Source organism: Hyla sarda, chromosome 8 (assembly GCF_029499605.1).
Source record: "Hyla sarda isolate aHylSar1 chromosome 8, aHylSar1.hap1, whole genome shotgun sequence".
Classification (NCBI taxonomy): Eukaryota; Metazoa; Chordata; class Amphibia; order Anura; family Hylidae; genus Hyla; species Hyla sarda.
In genome coordinates, this window is record NC_079196.1 from 202,311,464 (window position 1) to 202,329,815 (window position 18,352).

Here is an 18,352-nt window from a genome sequence, read left to right on the forward strand (position 1 = left end):
TAGGTACAAGAATTTAGTAAACAGAAGAGCTTTATAACTCACGGTTTTAGTGGCTGCTGGTTCTTTAGGCTTTGGCCTAGTCGAGATGAATTGAGATATGCTGAATGTGCTTGTGTCAGGATCCGGACTGGTATGCGGAGAGGACAGGGGTGAATCCTTTGTGTCAGTGAGGTGATGGCGTGGGTCGTACCAGGGGAACGGAATCTAAGGGGTTCCTCCTTTTCACCAGAGCCCGCCGCAAAGTGGGATGGACTTGCAGCGGCAGGTAAGCCCCAGGTCGTTCCACCCGATGACGACTCAACCTCACTGACAGCTGAGACAGGCGCGGTACACAAGGACAAGGCAAGAGTAAGGTCGGACGTAGCAGAAGGTCAGGGCAGGCAGCGAGGTTCGTAGTCAGGGGCAACAGCAGAAGGTCTGGGTGCACAGGCTAGGGAACACACTATAACGCTTTCACAGGGCACAAGGCAACAAGATCCGGCAGGGACAGGAAGGGGAAGCGGGTTTATATAGTGTAGGGAGTGCTTGGAACTAATTGGGCTAGGCACCAATTAATGGTGCACTGGCTCTTTAAATCTGAGAGACCCGGCGCGCACACGCCCTAGATAGCGGGGCCACGCGTGCCGGGATTGAGCAGGAGGACGTGGCAGGTGAGAGACACAGGGCGCAATCCGAGAGCGGGCACGTCCCGTGCCTCGGATGGCGTCCCCTCCGGTGACATGGAAGCAGCACTCGCGGTCAGCGGTGCTGACCGGAGTGCTGCATACAGAGGCACGCCGCGAGCGCTCCGGGGAAGCAGTGGGACCCGGAGTGCTCGGCGTGACAGCTTGCTTTAATAGTCCGGAACTAAGAGCAGGAACGAGAGAGTGAATTTACAGACTACAGCCCCTTATATACTAGGGGGCTGGACTAATCCCATTGGCTGCAAAGCCTGTAGGTCCTGAACCCAGAGAACTCTGGGTACGTCACATGACATTATCACATGACCCCGGAAGATCCTAAATATCTATACAACCATTATAAAATATCATGTGACCTAGGTAGGTCCTATACATTTGTACACTATACAGAAATACATTTATATGAGGCGACCAAGGGGCAAGCCCTGCAGGAGAGCCCTTTGGAATGGAGGGACTCTAGCTGAGGGGACTTTAGCCAGGGACAGGACAAGGTCCTGTACCGGGACACCACACATCAGTCCATCTGAGGGCCCCCATCTTCCTAGCAATAAACAAGGACTCCCGCAAAAATGTACGGGTATAGTGGGGCCACACTTCCTCATTCAAAATTCCAAATAAGCAGACCAATGGATCTAAGGGAGGTGTCGGATTCGCTATTGTAGCTAGGAGAGCCAACACCTCCTTCCAATCATGGGCGGATCCAGAGTCGAGTCTCGGGAGGGGCACTATTAGAGTATTTTGTGTTGGCGGACAGAAAAAAAGACTACAGAACTTACAATATTATTAAATGTATCATACAGTCCTAACCTTGTTTAAGACTTGGCCATGCTCATATGTCAGAATAATAATCAAATATACCAATTGCCACAGAATGGGAAAGTGCTAAAGAAATTTTTGCCATATAAAACTACAGCTCCCAGTATGACCTAAGCAGTGGTAAGGTTATGCTGGGAGTTGTTGTTTCACCCATCATAACTGCAGAACTTACAAGTAACTCCAGCTCTGATGGGACATAGTGAGGAGAATACACAATGATATCAGTGATTACAGATGACCTCTTCTCTATAGTGAGGAGAATACACAATGATATCAGTGATTACAGATGACCTCTTCTCTATAGTGAGGAGAATACACAATGATATCAGTGACTACAGGTGACGTCTTCTCTATAGTGAGGAGAATACACAATGATATCAGTGACTACAGGTGACGTCTTCTCTATAGTGAGGGGAATACACAATTATATCAGTGACTACAGGTGACGTCTTCTCTATAGTGAGGAGAATACACAATGATATCAGTGATTACAGATGACCTCTTCTCTATAGTGAGGAGAATACACAATGATATCAGTGACTACAGGTGACGTCTTCTCTATAGTGAGGAGAATACACAGTGATATCAGTGACTACAGGTGACGTCTTATCATTGTGTATTCTCCTCACTATAGAGAAGACGTCACCTGTAATCACTGATATCATTATGTATTCTCACTATAGAGAAGACGTCACCTGTAGTCACTGATATCATTGTGTATTCTCCTCACTATAGAGAAGACGTCACCTGTAGTCACTGATATCATTGTGTATTCTCACTATAGAGAAGACGTCACCTGTAATCACTGATATCATTGTGTATTCTCCTCACTATAGAGATCAGTGATTACAGGTAACGTCTTCTCTATAGTGAGGAGAATACACAATGATATCAGTGATTACAGATGACCTCTTCTCTATAGTGAGGAGAATACACAATGATATCAGTGATTACAGGTGACGTCTTCTCTATAGTCTTTCCTTATCTAATTCAGATGGTACATACCGCCAGGATTTGTTCCAGCTAAATCTTCTCTCTGCAGAACTTGATGCCCAGACGTCTCCTCACTATGTCAGCACATTCTGATCCTCTATATGAAAACAATAATTATTATAATACTGCCAAACACTGTATTCTTTGAATATAATACTGGCACACACCCCCTGAATATAATTCTGACACACTGTACCCCCTGAATATACAACACACTGTACCCTCTGAATTTAATACCGCCATACACTGTACCCTCTGAATATAATACTATCACACACTGCACCCTCTTAATATAATATTATCACAAACTGTGCCCTCTAAATATACTACCACACACTGCACTCTCTGAATATAATACTACCACACACTGCACCCTCTGAATATAATACTACCACACACTGTGCCCTCTAAATTTAATACTACCAAACACTGCACCCTCTGAATATAATACTATCACACACTGCACCCTCTAAATATAATACTATCACACACTGCACCCTCTAAATATAATACTATCACACACTGTACCCACTGAATATAATACTAACACATACTGTGCCCTCTAAATCTAATACTACCACACACACTGCACTCTCTGAATATAACTTGCTGTGCAGTGCACCCTCTGAGTAAAATACCGTAATGTATTGTGGCCCCTAAAAAATGTACCACCCCAGAAATTCCTCATAATATACACTATACTTCTGAAAGGCAAAACACTCTGTGCCTTCACATATAGTAATAATGCCCCATCTTGTACCGCTACATATAATAATTATGACCCGTCCTGTTCCCCCCACATAATAATGCCCTCTGTGCTGTGCCCCTCACATATAATGCTCCTGTCATGTGCCCCACACATTTAATGCCCCCTGTGCCCTTCACATATAATGCCCCCATTCTTTGCCCCTTACATATAATGCCTCCATCATGTGCCCCTCATACATAAACCCCCCATCATGCGTCCCGCACATATAATGCCCCCATCATGCGTCCCGCACATATAATGCCCCCTGTGCTGTGCCCCTCACATATAATGCCCCCATCATGCGCCCCTCACATATAATGCCCCCTGTGCTGTGCCCTTCACATATAAAGCCCCATGTCCTGTCCCCTCAGGGGGCATTATATGTGAGGGGAACAGCACAGGGGGCATTATATGTTTGGAGCACATGACAGGAACATTATATGTGAGGGGCACAGCACAGGGGGCATTATATGTGAGGGGCGCATGATGGGGGCATTATATGTGAAGGGCACAGCACAGGGGGCATTCTATATGAGGGGCGCATGATGGGGGCATTATATGTGAGGGGCAAAGAATGGGGGCATTATATGTGAGGGGCACAGCACAGGGAGCATTATATGTGAGGGGCGCATGATGGGGGCATTATATATGAGGGGCGCATGATGGAGAATTATATGTGAGGGGCACAGCACAGGGGACATTATATGTGTGGGACACAGCACAGGGGGCAATATATGTGAGGGGAACAGCACAGGGGGCAATATATGTGTGGGGCACAGAACAGGGGCATTATATGATATAATGCCCCCTGTCCTGTGCCCCACACATATAATGCCCCCTGTGCTGTGCCCCACACATATAATGCCCCCTGTGCCCCACACATATAATATATGTGTGGCACAGCACAGGGGGCATTATATGTGAGGGGCACAGCACAGGGGGCATTATATGTGAGGGGCACAGGACAGGGGGGCATTATATCATATAATGCCCCCCTGTGCTGTGCCCCACACATATAATGCCCACTGTGCTGTGCCCCACACATATAATGCCCCCTGTGCCCCACACATATAATATATGTGTGGCACAGCACAGGGGGCATTATGTGAGGGGCACAGCCCAGGGGACATTATATGTGAAGGGCACAGGACAGGGGGGCATTATAAGTGTGGGGCACAGAACAGGGGGCATTATATGATATAATGCCCCCCTGTCCTGTGCCCCACACATATAATGCCCCCTGTGCTGTGCCCCATACATATAATGCCCCCTGTGCTGTGCCCCACACATATAATATATATGTGTGTGGCACAGCACAGGATGCATTATATGTGAGGGGAACAGCACAGGGGGAATTATATGTGAGGGGCACAGGACAGGGGGGCATTATAAGTGTGGGGCACAGAACAGGGGGCATTATATGATATAATGCCCCCCTGTCCTGTGCCCCACACATATAATGCCCCCTGTGCTGTGCCCCACACATATAATGCCCCCTGTGCTGTGCCCCACACATATAATATATATGTATGGCACAGGACAGGGGGAATTATATGTGAGGGGAACAGCACAGGGGGCATTATATGTGAGGGGCACAGGACAGGGGGGCATTATATCATATAATGCCCCCCTGTCCTGTGCCCCACACATATAATGCCCTCTGTGCTGTGTGCCCCACATATATAATTTATATGTGTGGCACAGCACAGGGGGCATTATGTGAGGGGCACAGCACAGGGGGCATTATGTGAAGGGCACAGGACAGGGGGGCATTATAAGTGTGGGGCACAGAACAGGGGGCATTATATGATATAATGCCCCCCTGTCCTGTGCCCCACACATATAATGCCCCCTGTCCTGTGCCCCACACATATAATGCCCCCTGTGCTGTGCCCCACACATATAATATATATGTGTGGCACAGCACAGGGGGCATTATATGTGAGGGAAACAGCACAGGGGGCATTATATGTGAGGGGCACAGGACAGGGGGGCATTATATCATATAATGCCCCCCTGTGTTGTGCCCCACACATATAATGCCCCCTGTGCTGTGTGCTCCACACATATAATTTATATGTGTGGCACAGCACAGGGGGCATTATGTGAGGGGCACAGCACAGGGGGCATTATGTGAGGGGCACAGCACAGGGGACATTATATGTGTAGGGCACAGGACAGGGGGCCCCCCTGTCATGTGCTCTTCACATATAATGCCCCCTATGCTTTGCCCTGCAGACCGTCATGAAATATTCCCTTTTCTCTGACCCCCCCCCCCTCCTAACAATGGCGCATATCCCTAATCCCTGAGCATACCTTTACTTCCAGTATGCAGGCCGCGGGGACGGGTCCTCCAGGCGCCGGCGCGATGATGTGACGTCATCGCGCCGGCCTTTAGTGGATCTCGTCCCCGCAACTCACACGCTGTGTACGCACAGCGTGTGTGTAAGGTTAGTGAATGGTGGAGCCGGAGCTTACAGCTTCGGCTCCACCATGCTAGGGAGCGGGGGGGGGGGGGGCAGCAATCTCGGGGGGGGGCAATTGCCCCGTTGCCCCCCCCTGGATCCGCCACTGCTTCCAATAGGACGACACATATGAGCAAGCCAAGATCAAATGCCAAAAAATCCGCTCGGAGTGCATAGCACCTGTGGCAGGTGTCAGAGGGCAATAGTCTCATTATATGGAGAAGGACAGGCATTATATAACTATAGTGGACAATATATAATTATATCAATTTATTGTTAGCCCCTGGAGAGACAAACAATGGAGAGGACAACATTTCCTCCCAAGTCTCAGCGGATGCATCAGGGATGTGTGCCCTCCAACGTCTCTCAGCAGAGAGGGGATTTAGAAATTTTGGCCTGGATGAGGTGTGTATAAAGAATAGAAGCAAGACTCCAAGGACCCTGTGAACGTAGTACTCCTATAAATGGATACTCAGAAATGTGCGGGTTATTACTGGAGAATTGGTTATTCTAGGGACACCAAACTCAGACTGTATTTGTGAGAAGGAATGGAGTACACCATTATCGGATACATGGTCAAGTATAATAATCCCAGCTGTAGTCCAGAACCAGAATCGGGAGCCCAACAACGGCGTAAAATGTGAGTTATGCCACAAAGGGAGATCAGACAGCAACGAAGTGAATGCGTGGACATGTTTGGCCTGTGTAGCCAATTTGTGCAAAGGAAGGAGTCCTCCAGCAGAGTATCCCTCCAGAAGAGGTCTAAGGGAAGGGATATTGTCAAATCTTGCCAAGACTTGCTCAGCTCTTGGCAACGGGTCGGAGCAAAAAGGAGATTTTTTAACACTTACCGTAAAATCTCTTTCTCGAAGGATCTATTGGGGGACACAGACCGTGGGTATATCTTGCTGTCTCTAGGAGGTGTGACACTATGGTGATAAAAAAAAGTCAGCTCCTCCCAGCAGGATATACCCACCTTCAGGCTCTGAGCTAGTCAATTTAAGTTCTAGAGCAATAGGAGGAGACCAATAGGTCAAGGAAAACCCCAAAACTGTCCGAGAACCAGAAGGAAAAACATAACTGAACACACCCTCGGACAGAGAACCAATGGGAAACAAACCCAAACAAAGGGCAGGAGCTGTGTCTGTCCCCCAATGGATCCTTCGAGAAAGAGATTTCACGGTAAGTGTTAAAAAATCTCCTTTTCTCTATCGGCTCCATTGGGGGACACAGACCGTGGGACATACCAAAGCCGTCCCTTGGGTGGGCAGATAAGTAATCAGGCAGACAGCCGATCCACTGCCGCCTGCAACACTTTACGCCCCAGACTAGCATCAGCCGATGCGAAAGTATGAACTCGGTAGAACCTCGAGAAAGTGTGCAAAGACGACCAGGTAGCCTCCTTGCAAATCTGCGAGGCCGAGGCTCTACTCTGGAGAGCCCAGGATGCCCCGACAGAACGAGTGGAATGAGCCACAACCCTGAAAGGAGGAATCTTCCCCTTGCAGCGATAGGCTTCCGAAATGGCGGACCTAATCCACCTAGAAATGGTGGCCTTGGAAGCATGATGTCCCTTGCGACGACCTTCCGTAAGGACAAAAAAGGAATCACACTGACGAAACGAAGAAGTGATGGAGAGATAAGTCCGAACAGCCCGGACTACATCCAGCTTGTGTAGTAAGCGCTCCCTAGGATGAGAGGGAGTAGGACAAAAGGACGGGAGGACAATGTCCTCATTGAGATGAAAGGCCGAGACCACCTTGGGCAAAAAGGAAGGATCTGGCCGGAAAACGACCTTGTCCTGATGGATCACCAGAAACGGAGAACGGCAGGAAAGAGCTGCCAATTCAGAAACCCTCCGGATGGAGGTGATAGCCACAAGAAACGCCACTTTCCGAGAAAGGAGGCGGAGAGACACCTCTCTAAGGGGTTCAAAGGGTGCACCCTGGAAGGCACTCAGAACCAAATTTAAGTCCCAAGGGGGAGAAGGAGACCGATAAGGAGGAACAGCGTGCGCCACTCCTTGCAGGAAAGTCCGGACATGAGAATAAGAAGCCAGGGGCCGCTGGAAAAGAACAGTAAGGGCCGAAACCTGACCTTTAAGGGAACTGAGAGACAATCCCAGTTCCAGCCCCACTGTAAAAAGGAGAGAAGACGGGGAACTGAGAAGATCACCGGGGAGAAGTCCTGAGCTTCACACCAACTAAAATAAGACCTCCAAGTACGGTGGTAAATTCTTGCAAAAGAGGGCTTACGAGCCTTGAGCATGGTGTGAATGACTTGGGAAGAGAACCCGCGGGCCCTCAAAACCGCAGTCTCAACCGCCACGCCGTCAAATGCAGCAACTGTACACTGGGGTGGCAAAGAGGACCCTAAGAGAGCAGGTCCAGGCGGAGCGGAAGGCGCAGAGGAACGTTGTCCAGGAGCCTGACTACGTCGGCGTACCACGACCTTCGGGGCCAATCTGGAGCTACCAGAATGGCGGGAACGACCTCTGCCTTGAGCTTCCTCAGCACCCTGGGAAGGAGCGGAAGAAGAGGGAACAGATAAGGCAGGGCGAACCCCGTCCAAGGAATCACTAGGCCGTCCACGGCCATGGCCTGAGGGTCCCGGGACTTGGACACAAACGGAAGAATTTTCCGATTGTGTCGGGACACGAAGAGGTCCACGTCCGGAACGCCCCAGAGGTCGCAGAGCTGCGTGAAGACCTCCGGATGAAGAGACCACTCACCGGGGTCGGGAGAGGACCGACTGAGGAAGTCCGCTTCCCAGTTGAGCACTCCCGGAATGTGGATCGCCGAGATGGCCGGAACCTGGCTCTCCGCCCAGGAAAGAATTTTGGTCACCTCGGCCATGGCTGCAGAGCTGCGGATGCCGCCCTGTCGATTTATGTACGTCACGGCCGTGGCGTTGTCTGCCTGAACGCGGACAGGACGGGGCTGAAGACGGGGCTCCCAATGAAGAAGACAAAGAAGAATCGCCCGTAATTCCAAAATGTTTATCGGAAGAAGGGTCTCCTGGGGAGACCAGAGACCCTGAACCGTCCAATCCCTGAACACGCCGCCCCAGCCTGACAGGCTGTCATCCGCAGTAACCACTTGCCAATAAAGGGGAAGGAAGGACCGCCCCTGGATAAGAAGGGGCAACTGGAGTCACCAGAGCAGAGACTGTCGGACCCTGGGACAGGGGCGACCTGTTCCATCGAGAGAGAATCGCCAGTTGGAGAGGGCGGTAATGGAACTGAGCAAAGGGCACGGCCTCCATATCTGCCACCATCCGGACTTCCATACAATTGCGGATGGAGACTGATACCTGAGTCCGCAGGGAGTGGACCCCCTCCCGGAGCGCCAGACGTTTGTCTGGCGGAAGATAAATTCGGGCAGAGGCCATGTCGAATCGAAACCCCAGAAAGGTTAGAGACTGGGTAGGACGGAGGACTGACTTGTCCCGATTGACCAGCCAGCCGAAATGAGTCAGAGTGTGGAGAGTGACGTCCAGATTCTACTGAGTCTGGGCTCTGGTTGGAGCCTTGATGAGAAGGTCGTCCAAATAGGGTATCACCGAGATGCCTCTCGACCGTAACAGGCCCATCAATGGCGCAAGGACCTTCATAAAGACCCGAGGAGCCGTGACTAGACCGAAGGGGAGAGCTACAAATTGAAAGTGCCCCTCCGGAACCGCAAAGCGGAGGTACCGATGATGGCCCGGAAATATTGGCACATGGAGGTAGGCATCCTTGATGTCCACTGAGGAGAGGAACTCCCCCTGTTCTCTGAGCGGAGAGATTCCATCCGGAAGCGGTGGATGAGAAGATGACGGTTGAGATGCTTGAGGTCTAGGATTGCTCTTCAGTGAAGTCTTCAGTCAGCTTATGGTCCCTCCATCACGCCTGGCTGCTATGCGCGAGCGAGGGGAGCAGAGACATAGGGGGACCTGGACCCATGAGGTACCACCCAGGCGCTGACCATTGGCGAGAGGGGGTTAACAGCGCATATACACAATGTCTGTGCCCCCTTACTCGCAATGGGGAAACAGTGAACTGCAGTTCCTGAGTCCCCACCTGAAAACAGAAAAGAAAAAGGAATAAAATACGAACACGTCCCTATACTAGGAAAATAAAAAACAGAAGACCAGGTCTGGGCAACCCAGACCAGTCCACCTCCTTCACACACTAAGCTTAAACTGACTAGCTCATAGCCTGAAAGGCAGGTATATCGTGCTGGGAGGAGCTGACTTTTTTATTACCACAGTGTCACACCTCCTAGAGACAGCAAGATACACCCACGGTCTGTGTCCCCCAATGGAGCCGATAGAGAAATATAGTTTAATAACTATTTCCTGATATATACAGAATCAGCAGGGCCAGCTCTAGCCTAAGGCATCTGCCTTTGGGCGCTGGTGGAGGGAGGGCGGAAAAATTCGAATCCCCAGCCACTAGCAGTGGATTTGGATCACAGACTGCGCTCCCACCCACTCCAAGTAGATTAAGATGAGTGGTGATGCGTACAATGTACACATCAACACTCATGAACATGAATCCCTGCTTCTCTACTGTACCAGAGCGGCACTCTGCATACCTAGCATGCCGTACGCAAGGTAATGACTTCATCAAAGTGTGGTGTGTAGGTGGGAAGCAGAGCACAAGAGAAGTCCTTCACTGAAAGAAGAGGTGATTGGTGTAAGCTTGGATAAGATGAGTGGGATATATATATACAGTATGTTAGGGATGCACCGGAATTTTGGCTGCCGGTAATTATCTGCCAAAATGCCCCTTTAAGTATTTTTTGGCTGATTGAATTTCCTGCCAAAAATTTCGGGGGTCGTGGGTTAACCCCTTACCAACCCATGAAATTCATGCACGTCATGGGTCGGGTGAGGACATGACGCGGACTCATACACAGGAGATGCTTGCTGCTATCAGCAGTTTTCATCTGCCTGTAATGATGGACATTGGAGATTGCTCCAATGTCAGTCATCGACCATACCCTGCTGTCCCCTGCTAATTCTTGTACTTACCTCTGCAACATTGGTGTCAGTGGCTCTTCATTTGATTGAGCCTGGCTAAGCAGGCTCAACCACATGATCGCAGACCACTCAGATCAATGGAGTTCTATGGAACTCCTTTGATCTTTATGAGGAATCTAATGATTCCTCCTAAAAGTCCCCTAAGGGGACTAATAAAGTGTAAATAAAAAGGTAAATAAAAGTGTAAAAATCACCAATTAACTCCCTCCATATTAAAAGTTGAAATCACCCTCCTTTTCCCATTATCCATATGAAAAAATAGGAAAAAATTATAAAAAATATACATATTTGGCATTGTCACATGTATAATTGTCCTAACTATTAAATTATTATGTTTCTGATCCTGCACTGTGAATGGTGTGAATGCAAAAGAATCCCAAACGCAAAAATTGCTGATTTCGGTCACATCTTAACCCCCAAAAAAAGAAATAAAATGTAACAAAGACTATATGAAAAGGGGGGGGGGGGGGGCGCAATGCATTTTTGGTTTTGGTTTCTGTTTTCGGCCAAGCCAAGCCTAAGTGAGCAAACCCAAAGGCCGAAGCCCAGGGAAAAAAAAAACCCTAATAATTCTTTCCAGCTCTGGCTCCGGCTCTGCCATAGAGTTGTATTGAGGGGGCGTGTCAGCTGCCACTTTGTGCGGTAGTCACCATGCCCCCTTCCCAAGGGCTGCCAAGGCCCCGTACAGGAGATCACTGAGGCCCCAGCGGTCGGACCCCCCGCGATCTGAAACTTATCCTTAGGATAGGGGATACGTTTTTCAGCACTGGATATCTCCTTTAATCTTAGCAGTGCCCTACATTTAAGGCATATGTCCTTAAGGGGTTAAAAATGCACTAAAAATGTCCAGAAAACCAAGACTGACAAGCCTGATATTCACCTTTATCAGCCTGCTGTTAATAAACATAAAAAAACAAGAAAATCAATATGAAGAATATTAGAATATTAGAATATAAGATTTTTTGTGATTCTGGGATGTCCTTTACCCAGCGCTTCTCAAACTGTGAGGCGCCCCCTAGCTGTTGGTGAGGTGCAGCTGGGGAGGCAGTTTTCATAAAGGTGACTATACACTGAACAGTTCTTGTGTAACTTTATTGGCTCATTTTACACTTCATTTAATGTCAGACTTTAGGAGGTAAATGAGAGGTGGGCTGAGTAATATTCTTCATTTCTTCATGGACGTCCACCACCGATGCTGCGGCTCAGGTATAAGATATATAGATCTCTGCTCTGTTGGGTGAAACCCCAGTAGAAAAGACTGAGAACTCTAGAACACTATTCTGGCTGATATTACTGAGCACAACTTTCCACTCCACATTATATTTCTGTCCAATGTGGAAAAGTCCTCTGTCCATTCATGGTATTGGAGATATTGTGCAGCTGGAAGGAAGCAACATGGCCGCCAGGCTGTGGTGATGTCACATTCTATATGACATCACAATGTATCAGAGTCTATGACACCCCTGCGCACAGACATCTCAGCACCATTTCTTTGCTGCGGTGAAGAAGTGACCGGAAGTGTGAGCTAGTTTCTAACAGAATTAGCGATTTCTTCCAGTTTTCTTGATTTATTTTATTGTTAATTGAGGCCAACACCACCAGAGCCTAGAGAGGACACAAGTCTGCCCGAGAACCCATGGGTTCTCGGGAGCTGCGGCTCCTGACCGCCGATAATGAGGCGTGGCTTCGTCGACCTGAGAATGCGGGTAAGTAACAATATTAGGAAGAGACCATTTTTGCTTTGAGACAATAATATACTGGAAATCAATAGTTTAATTTATTCTTCAAATACATTTTTCTCATTTAGGTCAGACTATTCTTCGTGAGCGACTGAGATTGCGCACAAGAGGAGCTCCATACCAAACTGGACCACCCCCGAGCAGGCCACGGGACCGGAGGAGGCAGGCCATAGAGGCGCTACCTAGGAGGAAAATACCCCCTGGAGAGACCCAGACCTGCCCCATCTGCCTGGCTGACTATGACAGCGGTGAGGAAGTGACAGTACTCCCATGCAGCCATATGTTCCATCACCTGTGTATCGGCCAATGGCTTCGAACAAACGACAGATGTCCGATGTGCCGGGGGCGTTGTATTCATCTGAGGACTTAAATATCTAAAAGCCTCTGCTCCTCCCCCTCCCCCTTTCCCCACCCCTCCCCCATCTTCCTTCCCAACCCTACCTTTCCTCCTTATCATTATAATAAAATAATGATATTTACCATCATTTTGTCTAGACTGATTACATTTTTTCTCTAAGACTCAGTTCACATTGCCGTTTGCGCCCATCCCATACAGGTCCTTAAACAGGTCGGAGCACAACGGGTCACCATGGAGCCCTTCTCCTTCTGCCATTCAGAGAAGGCATTGGACAGGGGAGAAGCGCTCAGCCGCACACTTCCCCCAGCTTGTTGTAGCGATCAGTGGGGGTCTGAACACTAAGGGGGAGATTTATCAAAACGGTAACTAAAAGGTAAAGTTGCTGAGTTGCCCATAGCAACCAATCAGATGGCTTCTTTTATTTTTGAAAATGCCTCTAGAAAATGAAAGCAGAGATCTGATTGGTTGCTAAGGGCAACTGGCCAACTTTTCCTCTGCACAGGTTTTAATAAATCTCAATGTAAGAGGGAGATTCACGAAGACCTGTGCTGAGGAAAAGTCACCCAGTTGCCCATAGCAACCAATCAGATTGCTTCTTTCATTTTGCAGAGGCCTTGTTAAAAATGAAGGAAGCAAGCTGATTGGTTGCTATGGGCAACTGGGTAACTTGTCCTCTGAACAGGTTTTACAAAATCTCCCCAAAGTGTGTATTTATGTCATAGAGCAGTGTTTCCCAACCAGTGTGTCTCCAGCTGTTGCAAAACTACAACTTGCAGCATGCCGGGAGATATGCTGGGAGTTATAGTTTTGCAACAGGGGAAAAGCACCAACAGGATTTCTCTGTGGCTTCTTGATGTAGAAACATTATCTGCAGAAATTCGGCTACATTTTAATAGACTCCAAGTGCTGGCTCCATGTCTTGTCCACTCGTAGCCTAGAACTGGCCATACCCTATATTAACCCCTTAACCAACACTGCTGCTGAGCGGTGCCTGGTTAAGTCTTTGTGCACTATCCTGTATATACAGCTGTCTATAGATGACTGTATATACAGGATACAGTATGCTGACGTCAACAATTGGAGGCTCCCTATTTAGTAACACTGCATTATGTACCAACCCTTTTTTTTCTTCTCACTTCAGAATCGTGAATGCGGAGGCCTAAGTTTGTTTTGGTGGACTGCAAGAATGACCTTTTTTTTCTTACAATAAAGGGTTAACAAGGGTTGCGGGGGAGTGTTTTTTTTTTTAAATACATTTTTTTCCCAAATGTGTTGTGTTTTTTAATAATTGAGTTTTCAGGCTTAGTAGTGAAAGCCATCTTATAGATGGAGAAGGATATTTATCAAGCTCTGTAGTGGATTATTTATTTATTTATTTTTTTGCATAAAAAAGTTGCATTTACCTGCGCACATGCGAAAAGGCCCGGAGCGTCAAATATGGCGCTCCTGGGCCTAGGCGATAACAGGCCGGCATTATTTATGCTGGGGAGGATCAGTAACAATGGTCCTTGCCCACCCTGGTAATGTCAGGCTGTTGCTGTTTGTTTATTTATTTTTTTCTAAAATAAATAAAATGCATAGGGTTCCCCGTATTTTCAGTATCAGCCAGATAAAAAAAATGTATTAAAAAAAAACACTCCCGCATAGCCCTCATTAACCCTCATAGTCGCAGTCCACCAAATCAAACGTAGGCCTCCGCATTCATGTATCTGAAATGAAAATAAAAATGGGTAAGTATATAATGCAGTGGGTTCCTAAACAGGGAGCCTCCAATTGTTGCTAAACTACAACTCCCATCACGGCAATTCAAAACTATGGGGCGGGCGGGCGCTTTGATTTCAAAATGCATTGGCAATGTGACTCCTACTTATCTGTTAGAATTGGCTGCGCAGACCCGTCCCCCGGACCTCCCTCCCACCTTCATCCTTATCCGCAAGGTCTGGATGAAGTTTAAGACTCTTATGCACTATCCTGTCTTTATAACCTACTCTCCGTTATGGTATAACCCTAATCTTTCTGAATTGTGCTCCTTGCCAGATGTTGGCCTTTGGGTCTCTCATGGGATTCTGTATCTTTCCCAGGTATATGATGGGCCGACATTGAAGTCATTCGCTCAACTACAAGATAACTTTAATTTGCCCCATTCTTTCTTTTATCCTTTTCTACAGCTGCGACATGCTCTGGATGCGCAGTGTAGGGCGTGTGACTTGACTGTCGGCTCATCTGGGGGGGGTAGACGATTTGTTCACTATGGTCTCCACTAAGGGAGTGATATCGGCTCTGTATAAAGATTTGCTGTCCTCGTATCATGAAGCTTATCCTCTGATGGCTAAAGCTAAATGGGAAGTGGACGTGGGTCCCATATCGGATGAGCAATGGACACGGATTTTAGCCATGACCCCGCAGCTTGCCGTATCGGGGTCCCAAATTTTTCCACTGCATCGGGTGTATCGTACTCCTGCTTTCCTACACAAAATCGGGGTGCGGACGGATTCCTGCTGTCCCCGATGCTCTTTACACGATGCCCATTTGCTCCATGTGATGTGGGAGTGCGCTCTACTTGCACGGTTTTGAGTTGATGGCTGCCCGATTGAATTGTCCGCCTTGACATGCATTTTGGGTTACTTAGAGGGGTTAGATGAAGATAGTGGGTTATATCTAGGTATCAGTAGGATTTTGTACCAGGCTCGTAAACTGATTGGCTGAGAGCCTCCCCTCCCACTATTTCTCAGCTGATCCCTAAATTGAATCATATCATTAGATTAGAGAAGGGTGAATATTCTAAATGTAAGACCTTGCGTAAATTTGATCTTATTTGGGGTCCATGGATTGATACTCCTGGTCTGCCGTCCGAGTATTTATGCAGGACTCCTATGGACGTACTGTTGGGGGGTCTGGGAGGGTCTCCACAATAATATAGTCTGCTTTTTCTGTTTCATGTCATTTTTTTGTCAGGGTAAAGGTGTACTGTGGTGAGATTGTTGATCTTTTGTGCTGGATGTCTATGTGGCTAATGCCTGCCTGCCCTATCCATCTGGCTATGTCTCTTCTCTGTTTGTCTCTGTTCATATGTACCTCGACTTCAGAATATGGTGCCTGTCTTTGGCGAGGTTGTATGTTTTGTGCTACATGCGTTCCATATATGTGGGTAGAGGTATGCCGCTGTATTACCGTTTTCTACCTGTTATATTGTTGGAATTGTTCAGGGGCAAAGACACGGGACGGGGGAGGGAGGAGGGAGGGTGGGTGGTTCTGTTTTTGTGTGGGAGGGAAGGGTGGGGGAATGGAGGTCGTTGTTAATTTTTTATGTATGTTTAATTTTATTTTTTTTGCTAAAAAACGTTTAATAAAAACTTTCTGATTTAAAAAAACAACTCCCATCACGGGGGGCTGTAGTTAAGCAACAGTTGGCATCTCCCTGTTTGGGAACACACTACCAGAAAGGTTCTGTTCCCCATATGCAAAACACATGATGAGAACAGGAGCCATACTTATCACGCTGGCTTCAGGCCTGAACATTGTAGCTCCGCCCCCTAATGACATCATTACTAGGGGGCGGAGCAGTGAAGGTCGCAGGGGTCTCAGGAGTGAGACCGCGTGCAATCTGTCCCTCTGCCCTTGGAATACTACTCCCATCATGAGACAGAGTCTGTCACATGATAGAAGTAGTTGTAGTACCGCAGCGCTGAAGGACCTTGCACATCCCCCTGGCTGTGGGACTCTTTTGGGACTTTTAGGACTACTACTCCCATCATGGGCAGACTCTGTCCATGATGGGAGTTGTAGTCCAGGGACTGAGGGGCAGATCGCAGTGGGACATTCTCCTGAGACCCGTATTTATTAACTTAACAAGTGGGTGGCACAGCTGTTCCACTGCGCTCCCTGCCAGCTCCACCGCCGGGAGCTCTGATTGGTGAAAAGCTACCCACCAATCAAAGCTCCCATCTCCCAACGGCAGGGATTATGAAATGTGAGCCATATACAGTATTCCCCGCCTGGAGCCGGCGGGGAGCGTGGTGGAGCGGCTGTGCCACCCGCTTGTTAATTTAATAAATGCGGGTCTCAGGAGAATGACCTGCTGTGATCTGCCCCTCAGCCCCTGGACTACTCCCATCATGGACAGAGTCTGTCTATAATGGGAGTACTAAAAAACTAAAACCAGAAAGAGGAAATATATGGTCCTTCAGCCAATGATATACATGCCCTTGGAGACAATTTTACTAAATAATAACTCAACTGAAATCTACCAATGAGGCCACAGATAAACACATTAAGCTAAAATATATAATTTTTATTAAAGATGATAAGAAAAACAATGCCTCACAATACAGTGCTCAGAAAGGTATCAAATCAGATATAGCACTAAATAATAAACACAAAACCAGGGAAGGGGGTTTAGGGTACAGGTGAATAACCTGACCTGACCAACCCTACCTAGTCTAACCCCTTGCCCTCACTACAATAAGTGTGGACAGGGAATAGGGATACAAATGATATTCATAGTAGAAGTCACATATACATTAAGAATAAACAATGCAATGACTCAATATGTATATACTCTTACTCCTAATGACTCCTAATGGGAGTACTAGTCCTAAAAGTCCCCAAAGAGTCCCGCAACTGGGGCATGTGCAAGTGCTGTCCCTCACCAGCAGAATAGTGAGTACAGCTCTGGAGTATAATACCATATATATATATATATATATATATATATATAAAACTCAATGGGGGAGATTTATCAAAACCTGTGGAAAGGAAAGTTGCCCAGTTGCCCATAGCAACCAATCAGATCGCTTCTTTCATTTTTCAGAGGCCTTGTTAAGAATGTAAGAAGTAAGCTGATTGGTTGCTATGGGCAACTGGGCAACTTTGCCTCTGCACCGGTTTTGAAAAATCTCCCCCAATGTGTGTATATATGTATGTGTATGTGTATGTATGTGTGTATGTATATGTGTATGTATGTGTGTGTATATATGTATGTGTATGTGTGTGTGTGTATGTATGTGTGTATGTTCCAGCATCACATCCAAACGGCTAAAGATATTAACATGTAACTTGGCCACATGTTACTTATATGTCAACAACAAACATAGGATAGGTGATTTAACCCTTACTCGCCCCCATTTGCCAGGGGCGGGGTTTATGTTTAAAGTCCCATACAAGTCAATGGGAAATATATGTTACTGCATAACTTTCAAACGGCTGGAGATATTTCAATACCTGGTACACATATTACTGGTTGGGATAGGAGGACGGGATAGGAGGTCGGGATAGGAGGACGGGATAGGAGGTCGGGATAGGAGGTCGGGATAGGAGGTCGGGATAGGAGGTCGGGATAGGAGGTCGGGATAGGAGGTCGGGATAGGAGGACGGGATAGGAGGTCGGGATAGGAGGTCGGGATAGGAGGTCGGGATAGGAGGTCGGGATAGGAGGTCGGGATAGGAGGTCGGGATAGGAGGTCGGGATAGGAGGTCGGGATAGGAGGTCGGGATAGGAGGTCGGGATAGGAGGTCGGGATAGGAGGTCG

At 47.8% G+C, this 18,352-nt stretch overlaps 1 protein-coding gene across 1 annotated transcript; it reads left to right on the forward strand.

Moving 5' to 3' along the window:
- Positions 1 to 11,314: 11,314 nt before the first annotated feature.
- Positions 11,315 to 12,903, forward strand: LOC130284913 (E3 ubiquitin-protein ligase RNF126-like). The gene is made up of 2 exons (XM_056535859.1): positions 11,315 to 12,433; positions 12,535 to 12,903. The coding sequence occupies exons 1-2, from the start codon at positions 12,364 to 12,366 to the stop codon at positions 12,834 to 12,836; spliced, it is 372 nt and encodes a 123-aa protein (XP_056391834.1). The 5' UTR covers positions 11,315 to 12,363; the 3' UTR covers positions 12,837 to 12,903.
- The last annotated feature ends 5,449 nt before the right edge of the window (positions 12,904 to 18,352 follow it).